Here is an 11,319-nt window from a genome sequence, read left to right as displayed (position 1 = left end):
AGGTATTTATAGAAGGACAGCCACACAATAATAATTCTCCCGTTGCAACTGATTTATTGTGACAGGTCTATAAAGACACACCTGATCAGTTTCTCAGAGATAGAATGTGGGAAGTTCCATAATGTTTTTGTTGGTAAGCCAAACACACCTGTCTTCATGAGCACATTTGGTACCCCCCTCCCCCCCCCTCCCCCCAAGGCATTACGCCCACACCAACCGTAAGCCGTCCAATTAAACAAAGCAGTGAAGGTGACTATGGAGACGAGGTAGTGACTAATAGAGTTTGCGCCCAACAAGTTAATCAGGTAGAATGATTTCTCATGAAAGGTCTTGTTTTGGTATCGAGATAAAATGAGTCATGAAAAATACAAGAGAATAATTTAGTGTAAAAAATATCCCTCACAAATAGATGTTCTGAGGTATAACAAATGCCCTATAAGTCCATGAGTTTATTATATACTATAAAAGAGCTATAGTTGTGTTTTTGACATCTATTTCCCATTATAGTTTGCAACATGTTGCATTTCCATAACACTTAAACCACTTAATTCTTTAAACTGGACTGAATAACTATTCATTGATCATAACTTTGAAAAAATAATAGTAGATAAAGATATGTAAAAAGTACGGAGCCCCGCAGGGGACATGGCAGAAAAAAAAATTAAGACGGACTTTTGCGAGATCCCGAGTTTGTTTTGCGAGATCTCGCAAAAGTTCATCGTAATTTTTTTTCTCCCATGTCCCTAAAAAAGTGCACCTTTAAAGTATGAGACAAAAACAAGGGGTGTCGACCAGTAACTTGCAGGCCACAGCAGTTTTTTTGTGCCTTTATGTCCTACATTACGGTACAAATAAAGGTTCTGCGCTCATACTGTACTGTACTGTACAGTCAGCGAGGCGGGGCCAACGAATTTAGCTAAGAAGGAACTCCTGTGTTTATGGATTCATGAATGTGAAAGCCCATTATGAGGTGAGTTCGGATGGGAAAAAAATTCTGCTTATCGAGACAACTGCAAATGCAATTGCTCTCACACGGGCTACGGTAAGAGCCCGTTGAAAGAGCTCAAATTAAAACAAAAGATAAAAGGCACCTATCTGATTTCACTTTTGCTCTCCCGACAGTTCGAGCTTCAGAGCAGCAGCACCTATGTGTCACTTTTTTTTTTTTTACACATTTGCCACTGTTGCAAAACACGTATCACAGCAGTAGACGCGTCATATTCTGGATTCGTTTTATAACCAAAACTAAGAATCGTTATCACGTTGATACATTAAGAAAAAAAGGTTTGGTATATAAAATGTAAGACATGTGATCCAAAAAACAAAAAAGAGTTGCACGTCACAAGTGAAATCGCAAGAGAGTCCAAAGTGAAATCGTAAGTTTTATTTGCTCGAAGTCCAAAACCTAATACGGAAGTCCAGAAATCTGATGAATTCATATAGGTTTTATTTAAATATCGAATAAACGACGTCTTAATCACCAATGATGATAAAAAAATACTAACCTTGGGTTCGGAAAATATGTCAGTGTTTCTTTGACCCCTGATTGTCAAGATATGGGGGGGGGGGTCTAAAATCACATATAAGAGAACTTCAGATGTATAACCAGTGTTTTGCTCTCAGGTCTGTCCTGTTGGTTCCTTTTCTCTTCCTGCTCCTGACAACAGGACGTGATGTCACAGGGAAGGGATTTGACCAGAAGCCCAACTTTGTTCTAATGGTTGTTGATGACTTAGGAATTGGTGATATAGGGTGCTACGGTAATGACACCATTAGGTAAGTCTGAAATGTGTGTAGCTGTGTGTTTCGCTCCACTATTCTTTGTTAAGTTTATTTTTTCACCTTTCTAGAATTTCATTACTGGCTAAATAAATTTTAAAGGACATATGCATTTTTAAAAAACCTTCTGTAGTAATTATACACTTTGAAACACTAGCTGATAGTGAGGAACTACAATTGAGGAATTACTTCAGATCCTTTAGTAAACGTTGCAAAGCCACACCATGAGAATGGCCCATAACCCAAGCAAGTAAAGAAGTCAGGCATTTAATAAAATTACAAGTGTCTGAGCACTATTGGGCATTTTACAGTTGTTCTTGATCTCTTTGATGCACTTCAGTCATTTCCCCACCCATGCTAGCCTTTCTCATTGTGTTCGTGCACACTGCTATTGTCTGCACGTGCACTTCACTTCTATTTTGTTATTGTGTTCATGCATTTCTCCTCTGGCTCTGACAGGTCATCAAAGCAGTTTGTCCTTATGTCACTCAGGACTATAGATCTCACACTGACCTTAATGCCGTCCAGCATTGCATTAATGTTTTCAATCCAATGTTTTTCAAATATGTGTGAAAGCACACAGCCAGTCACACACTGTCAGTGGTAATAGTGAAATTGGCCTTCAGTTGAAAGCAAATATAAACATTTTCCTGTTCTCAGTCTTGTATCACAGGTGAATGTCATGGCACTGCTAATTACACACAAGCAAGAACTGTTCTTTGTGTATAGTAATAATGAAACTGAAACAACCAACAAACTTGCAGATGTTCTCTTAAATGTTTCCATATGGCTGAATTAGTCTTGTTTTCAGTTAGTGTGTTTGCTTTTCACCAAGTTGTACAATCTAATGTTTACATATCTGGAGGAAAAAACTGCGGGTTGTAGGCTGTCATAAATATTTGGGAATTGTATTAAACTCTAAACTCTCTTTTAAGTCCGTAATAAAAACGGCATGTAATGTAGTTAAAGTTAATTTTAATCTTCATACCAAATAATATGTCTGTTCATTCAATTTTAAAGCCATTCCAGACTTTATGTAATGTAGCATTAAAAAAAAAATATTAATAGGCCATATTGTTATCACCACTGTTTAATTTTACAGAAATACAGCTTTCTTAGTTTTGAAAATGTTGTTAAATACACGAATATTTGTGTGTCTCTAGTTTCTTAAAACTGGGGTACATGGAAACCAAAATAATATAATATTATTATAATATTACGTATGACAGATCCTGGTGGTGTAACTTGCAAAAGCATTCGCTGAAGTTAGCACAACCTGTTAACTAAGTGACTTCTCACATGTGATCGTTTGAAAGTTCAGTCCCCGCGCCATCATATAAACCCTCTCTTTCAAGTCTTTCCTTGTTAAAGTGCTAAAGGAGTTAATGAGATACTCCTTCACACTACATCCTAAATCCTCATCATCACACATCTTCACAATGGTGATTAGCAGGAAGAAAATCCTGTAGAGGTGATACACACAGTGTGATCTGCTCATTTACTTGCTACTACAATGTGCTAAATGTGTATAATAATATAATACGTGCCATATTGTAACTGATTTCAAAACAGTGCAATCTGCAGCAGGGACAGGCTAAACTAGCACACTTGTCTGTGGCTGATCTCCCATTCCTTTTCAGTCTGAAGAGTAGAATTACCAATAATCTGAACGTGGATCCAGCCAAAAAAAATGTGTCTCTGTTTAAACTTGATAAGACCCTTCATCATATCTGTTCAATGTCTTTAGAACTCCAAATATCGACAGACTTGCTTCTGACGGGGTGAAGCTTACTCAGCACATTGCAGCTGCTCCACTCTGCACCCCAAGTCGTACTGCTTTTATGACGGGCCGTTATGCAATCCGCTCAGGTAACAGACATATTTACGCTCAGTCAGCAAGTGGTAACCTGGACAAACTCCATGTTCCATATTTGATTAACCTTTTTTGTTTTTTGTGCATGTGTGCATCTATTGACTAGGAATGGTCAGCACAGGGCGTGTCCAGGTGCTGCTGTTCCTCGGAGGTTCAGGAGGGCTTGCACCCAGTGAGACCACCTTTGCTAAGAGACTGCAGCAGCAAGGATACACTACTGGTCTAGTGGGTGAGATGACATAATGTGCTATGGCCCTTTGGAAAATTGCACTTAAAGGTCTGCACACCGGGGATGTTTTATTGAGCACAAGAAGGCAATTTGTGATGACATCAGCATTTCCTCACTTTACCAGTGAAAGTGAGAAAAGGTTGATGGCACTCGCAGCACTTGAAATTCATATGGTTTGCATTTGGTATGCACCGTAACTCATCTGAAGAAACATACCCAGGATTTATGGTTCTGGTATCTCATCTCTCTATATCTCATTTTCATTGTATATCTACAGGTAAATGGCACTTGGGTGTGAATTGCAAACACAGAGAGGATCACTGTCATCACCCGAACCAGCATGGCTTCAGTTACTTCTATGGTCTACCATTCACCCTGTTCAATGACTGTGTGCCTGGAGAGGGCAGCGACGTGCTGGTAGATCTCCAGCACGCGCTCCAAAATTTGACCATGTTGCTCGGAGTTGGACTTCTCACAATCGTAAGTGTGATTTTTCTGTCAGTTTATCTTTGTTTTCATCTGCACACATTCTTTTTTCATTTATTAATCCTTTATTTATCCAGGTAAAAATCTCACTGAGATTAAAAATGTCATTTCCAAGAGAGACCTGGCATGATCATACAATTATAATCGTAACAAGAACAACAAGATCATAATGAGGTACATTTTATTTTAAAGAAGTCTCACAGAGGCATATTTACTGAAAAGAATGGAATTATAAGAAATCCTGAGGGATACAACATCCTTGTTAGACGATGAGTAAGAAACTGGAAAACAAAGAGTCGTTGTGCTAGTTGCCCCAAAGCAAAATTAACTGATGTGTGTAATCACTTAGACATGTGCTTAAGAGGTTGGAGGAAAAAAAAAAACACAAACTGGAAACACAAACTGCAAATGTGAAATTCAGTTACGCCGCCCAGAAACTTATTCTAGAAAAAAAGAATAACGTCATTATTGAAATTTGGTTAACACATGAACGTTTATTGATGCTACCTCACCTGCAGCATTGGTATTCCCAGGAGAAACCAGGGGGTACCAGTTAGCTGTGTCATTAAAAATGATTAAAAGCAAATACAAAAACCAGGAACCACTTCATCCTCGTCAAATGTTAACAAATACAACTATTTTCTATTTTCTGTTCTAGTGTGAACAAAGGACACAATGTACTACTTGTTTCACTAAGGGAAAATAATAAACTTTCATGGTAGTTTCTGATGCCATCTAGTGGTTGTATCATGAAGTTGCACAAAAGTAAATTAATAGAGAAGGGTCCCAGGAGTAATATCTGTACAATAAAATGTCTGTTATGAAGAAAATATGGTTAAATGTTAGAGAGGACTGAGTCAGTTATATATAATCTCTGAAGTTGTAGTTGGTAATCAGGTGTTGCTGGCAAACATTACATAGCGAGTACCTAATTACCTGAGTACCTAATCTGTTCTCCTGCGTATAGAACCTAAGGTGAGAAAACCACTATAAAATCAAAAGGCTTTCTAAAAACACTAGAAGTAAACCGGGAATAACTGTGAACATTGTCATTAGGGAAGAACAAACAAACAGACAAATCTTTCTGAATCCAGCCTTTGTGTGTCTATGTGCTACATGTTTTCAGGTGTGTGCCCGTGTGTGTGGCCTTTTTGAAGTCGGCCTGTGGCTCCTGGTACTACTTTTCTTTCTCTGCATCCTAGCAACCGCTGTGTGGTATGTGCCCTTTAAGTTCTTGCCAACATGGAACTGCATCATTATGAGGAACCAAGAAGTAATCGAACAGCCGATGACCGTGGAGACACTGCCCCAGAGATTGCTGGGAGAAGCACAAAACTTTATAAAGAGGTAAAAGTGGTGGAGCAAAACAAATAATCACATGGCTTTTGTGCAGAGACTTTTACTGGTAGTCTTTTGTTTGCAGTCTTATCAAGGAAGTTAACCTTGATATGATGGTTATGTTAGAGTTACAGCTGATTGATCTCCAACAATACTAATAATTTTCTGTTTCCCTTGTGAGGAAATTAACCTTAACATTTGAACTCAGACTGACATCAGTGCACGTTCAAATGATTCTTACTAATTAGGACGTCCCTACCCTCACCTATGGCCACGAGCTGTGGGTAGTGACCGAAAGAACTATGGAATAAGAACGAGATCGCGGATACAAGCGGCAGAAATGAGCTTCCTCCGAAGGGTGGCTGGCCTCTCCCTTAGAGATAGGGTGAGAAGTTTGGCCATCCGGGAGGGGCTCAGAGTAGAGCCGCTGCTGCTCCACATCGAAAGGAGCCAGCTGAGGTGGTTCGGGCATCTGACAAGGATGCCCCCTGGGCGCCTCCTGGGTGAGGTGTTCCAGGCATGTCCCACCGGGAGGAGGCCCCGGGGCAGACCCAGGACACGCTGGAGAGATTATATCTCTCGGCTGGCCTGGGAACGCCTTGGTGTTCCCTCGGATTAGCTGGAGGAGGTGGCTGGGGAGAGGGAGGTCTGGGCCTCTTTGCTTAGGCTGCTGCCCCCGCGACCCGGCCTCGGATAAAGCGGATGAAGATGGATGGATGGATGGATGGATGGATGGATAGGACATTCATTATTTCAGATAGTTATTACAGGGATCATTACCAAAATAAATCGTATCAAAAGAAATCATAAAACAGGATCTATAAAAAAATAGTACACAAACGGTTGTACGGACTAGCAACTAGTCATTTTTATTTTTTTTATTTTCTGTATGAAAACAAACTAAAACACTGGAAAAAGATGCAAGTTTATAAACTCATAAACTGATTCGCACCAGAATAAATGAACTCTGGGTGTGAAAACGCCCTAAGATTCTTGTGTGTGTGGACCTGTGTTGTTTTGATTCACTTGAACTGTTTTCAACTCATTGAAGCCATTTAAAAAAAAAAAACTATATAGAGCATCAAATGTCACACAGACAATGCTAGTGGCTTAGTTTGCATCAGACTTCAGCTTCACAGGGCAATTTATGTGAGTGGGATTAGATCATTGTTGGTTATGGTTGACAATGACAGGAAATTGCTTGTCCCCATTGCCATGACAAGAAAACAGGCAATAATTAAAAAGATAAAAAAAGGCCTTTGAGAGAGTGTTCAACTCCTTTTTGCTGCTCTTTAGGAATGTGGATCGTCCATTCCTCCTAGTCTTCTCATTGGCCCATATCCACACGCCAATGTTTAAAACACCACAGTTTGCTGGCAAAAGTCGGCATGGTGCCTACGGTGACAACCTAGAAGAAGTGGACTGGATGATTGGTGAGTGAGGGTGGTGAAATAAGTGTGCCACCATGTGCATGCAATGTTAAATATTATCCAGTGGCTTGTAGCTTTGTGGCAGTCAGCAATCCATGTTTTTATAATCACGACAAAATATGGCCAAATGTATGAAAGCAAGATCTCAATGAATCAGTTGCTCTGCACCAATTAGGAATCTGTGCAGTTCTTAATTTTCCTTTGAAATCAACCTCATCCTATTATCTTACTATGCCGCTTGTCTTTTTAGGTAAAATTACAGAGACGGTGGATTCCCTTGGCATTGCCAACAATACTCTCATGTACTTTACATCCGATCATGGTGGGCATCTGGAAGATTCTGATTCACGAACTGGGCAGAAAGGAGGCTGGAACGGCATCTATAAAGGTAAACAATGTGTCAAGCTGTTTTTTTGCTGATATTAAATTGCAAACTTTAAAGATTTTATAGCAGGCATTCAGACATTTTTGTAGAATTTTAAATCTCATGCGTACTATTGACAAACAAAACCAAAAAAAAAATCACATCTCTGTGTTTTATTATATCTCCTGTTGTTTCACATGTAGGTGGGAAAGCTATGGGGGGCTGGGAAGGGGGGATCAGGGTACCTGGCATTTTCCGCTGGCCAGGCAGGCTGAGAGCAGGAAAAGTGGTGGATGAACCCACTAGCCTCATGGATCTGTATCCCACCCTTAAATATTTAGCCAAGGACAAACAACCAGACAGGTATATCAATTCACTCCCACAAGTGCTTTTTAAATTGTGTGTAATTGTATTAACTGAGTCTTGTTTCTTTCCTGTTTTCTTGAAAAGGTTAAAACAGTTTCCGATTGTATTTTACCCCATCGTTCTGACCTCTTTTTTTCTTGTGATTCTATTCCAGACAATCCGATGGCTATAACCTCATGCCGCTGTTGGAGGGGGAAGTTGCACGATCAGAGCACGAGTTCATGTTCCACTACTGTGGCATCTACCTGAATGCAGTGCGCTGGCACCCACCTGGCAGTAAGTTTGCACATATATAAACCTAGAAGATCAACATTTTTGATTCTTTATTCCTTATTTCTTGTTACAGTTAGGGATATTAATGCCAAAAATTCCCAAAGTTTTTAAATAATGTGATCTGTAAATATAAACAAAATAAATTTTAGTGCTCAGTAACAAAAACTTGAAATAGAAAACAGCACTCAGAGACCTCAATTGCTCCCCGAAGGGCAAAGGCTATAATAAAACATTGATGCTTTATCGCAACATGCTGACATCAGCCTGTTTTTTATTACCACGTGATGGGATTACAGTAGTAGCAATAGCTGACGGTGTGTCTGGTGTTTTGGCTAAAGGATAAAATAAGTACATCCATATTATATGTGCTCTTATTATGTCTTATATTGTAAGCTGAATAAATACAGTGAGGGACATAAAAAACTTCTTTCTTATTTCTTAGTGCAGCAAAAACTTTGTCCCACTTCAGAACATCAACTTTGCACAGTTCATCAGTTCATATACAAACCTTCCCTAATATTTGTGTTAGACTCATTAAAATAGATGCTTCAGTGATTGTTTTGGCCTTTAGCTGGTTCACTGTTCACTGTAGACTGATTAATATCTAAACTCTAGAGCTGCAACCTTTCCAGCTTCATAAAAATCAATGATTGATGACAGTGAGTCTTTCCAAATCAATTTTTGGGATACGTGCGTCACAGCAGAAGATGGTTTTTGTTTTTTGTGTTTTTTATTTATTTTCATAGTAAATTCCAACCCTGAAATGTTTATTTTTAAAGGTCAAAGTAAGGCTGTTGCAAATAATTACGTGTCATTGGTTGGACTCTTGACTCTTTTTGCTAATTCCTGACTCTAGTTAGTCATTTTTTAATTTGAATAATCTTTTCTATAAGAACAATGTAATGGTTTGTGTGCTACTAGTTCAAATTGATGGTTTTGTCATGATTATGACCTCGATGAAGATTTGACCTGATTTCAGTACATTTCTATATAAAGATAATTTTTAAATATTCACTTTTTGTCTTGCCACTCTATGTTGATATATCTTCACCGATGTGTGTTTCCATACAGGTGACTCTATCTTCAAGGTGCACTTCTTCACTCCCAACTTTTTCCCCCCGGGCGCCGGTGGCTGCTATGACACAAAGATTTGCCTTTGTCATGGAGAGCATGTGACTCACCATGACCCGCCGCTACTGTATAACCTCTTCCACGATCCCTCAGAGTCTCGGCCTCTGACTCCTGATACTGAGCCCCGATATGCTGAAATCCTTGAGCAGACCGCCAAAGCCGTGGAGAGCCATAAAGGCACACTCCCAGATGAACAGGCACCTGCTGGTGCTCATTCAGAGGCCAATAGAGCTGAACAGGGCGTCGAATTGCAACTGACTTGGGACAAGATTTTGTGGAGACCCTGGCTTCAGCCTTGCTGTGGGACTTTTCCATTCTGTGGATGCAAAGAGAACACAACTCATATGTAAGAAAGACAAAAGTTGAAACAAACGACTTTGGTTTCATGAAGGTGCTGTTTAAAAAAATCGAATAAAATAGTTTAATAATTTAATTAGTGCTTTTGTTTTTCATTGGATTTCTAGCATTTTCAGTTTAAAGATACCAATGTTTTGTGTGGAAATGAAGAGAGAAGCTGAAAAATGACTAATTAAATTAATTAGAAATAATCCAGAACCAAGTGTATTAGTGTTGAAGTGGACTAAGGACTCCACACGACTATACCTGTGATACCGTAATCTACATTTTTGGTGCAGTTGAGTCAAGGAAGATTTAGCTATGTAATAATTCAGTGAAGTGAATTAGTGCTTTTAATTTGTATTGGGAAAAGTGGCTTCGTGGTGTAGTGGTTACCACATTCACCTTACATGCAATGAGACAAGTCCAGCTTCACGGGGTCACAAGCTCGTGTAGCCTTAGTGCCGGTTCCAAGCCCGGAAAAATGAGAGGGTTGCATCAGGAAGTGTATTTGGCACCAAGTCAAGCGTGAGCATTCATCCACTTTGACAAGCCCTTGAGAAATAAAGGGCATCTTATAATGGGAAAAACATTAGCCGTGCTTGTTATATGAAAGAAGGAAAAAGAAAAAGCTCGGTGAGTTTTAATGATTTTGCCTGCATTCAGTCTTCTGGTGAGGTCATTGTGCTTTACCCTGTCTGTTTTTCGTTGTCTCTCTCTATGCTCTTCTCTTTCTCCTTACTCCAACTGGTCGAGGCAGATGTCCACACTCCCCGAGTCAGGTTTTGCTGGAGGTTTCTTCCTGTTAAAAGGGAATGTTTATTTATTTGCTTTAATCTACTGTGCCAAGTGTTTGCTTAGAGGGCATTATTGTGTTTTAGAGTCATTACGTAAAATGGGAAGTACCTTGAGATGACTAAAGTTGTGATTGGGAGCTATGTAAATAAAAATGAATTGATTGTATTTTTCTTGTCTTTTTTTTTTAATTAATTTTTTAATGAAGTTAATTCATTCATCCAGCAGTGCAGAAAATGGAGGTAAAACTGCTCTAGAAGGTAATATAGGCTGTGTTCCATTAGGGGGCAAAGTCAGACTGTGTTTGGTTTGGTGAAGCGCTTTCCAGCTTTAAAACAAGACTTAAGGGTTAAGTGTGAGATTATAGTTCTGCCACTGTAGGCTGCTATGCTGTGGAATAATGATCATAATTATTATAATTAGGAATATTATGTATATTTACATTACAAAAGTAAGTCTTAAATACGCAAATGAGGTAAAGTATATTGTATCAACTTCAATTAAGATTTTAACACTAGTCATTACCAGAAATCATTTGACGTTTCCTCGTGGCCTTAAGTCTGTGCTCTCCTCGGAAATCCTCACCTGTGACTCCTTCCTTCCCAACGGTGCCATTTTCGTTACATAATAATACTTTTTGATCTTGCAAACACTTAAAACCCTTTCATTAAGATCAGAGCACAAAGTCATCTGCTGAACTCCAGTGCTCAAGGACACTGAGGCAGGGTGGGTGGTTGACCTAGTTTGGCACGCTCTGGCTCCACAGATCTTCAATAATAAAATACTTTAAAGACTGTGTGAACTTCTCCATCATCAGTGTCATCACCATTTATTATCTTCATCATCACCACTGTCTCCCTCCAGCAGTGGCTGGCTGTCAAAACATCAAAGTTTGCTACAGCAGCACTATAATTGCTCC

The 11,319-nt window shown here is 39.3% G+C and overlaps 1 protein-coding gene across 2 annotated transcripts; it reads left to right on the top strand.

Moving 5' to 3' along the window:
- The first annotated feature begins 815 nt into the window (after positions 1-815).
- arsh (arylsulfatase H) lies at positions 816-10,558 on the top strand. Of its 2 annotated transcripts, XM_085384615.1 has the most exons (11): positions 816-970; positions 1,624-1,776; positions 3,527-3,648; positions 3,759-3,881; positions 4,159-4,361; positions 5,494-5,714; positions 7,002-7,138; positions 7,386-7,523; positions 7,703-7,862; positions 8,020-8,141; positions 9,210-10,558. In XM_085384615.1, exons 1-11 carry the CDS (start codon positions 966-968, stop codon positions 9,617-9,619), a joined length of 1,794 nt encoding a protein of 597 aa, XP_085240741.1. In that variant the 5' UTR covers positions 816-965; the 3' UTR covers positions 9,620-10,558. The 2 variants fall into 2 exon arrangements, with proteins under 2 accessions (XP_085240741.1, XP_085240740.1); XM_085384614.1 differs by lacking the exon at positions 816-970 and having other exon boundaries at positions 1,598-1,776.
- The last annotated feature ends 761 nt before the right edge of the window (positions 10,559-11,319 follow it).

This window comes from Rhamphochromis longiceps, linkage group LG16, assembly GCF_057381845.1.
Source record: "Rhamphochromis longiceps isolate RC_006_pf linkage group LG16, R_longiceps_female_GT1.1, whole genome shotgun sequence".
Taxonomy (NCBI): Eukaryota; Metazoa; Chordata; class Actinopteri; order Cichliformes; family Cichlidae; genus Rhamphochromis; species Rhamphochromis longiceps.
The sequence above is the reverse complement of the archived record's forward strand: the minus strand, read 5'-3'. Positions and strand labels throughout refer to the sequence as shown.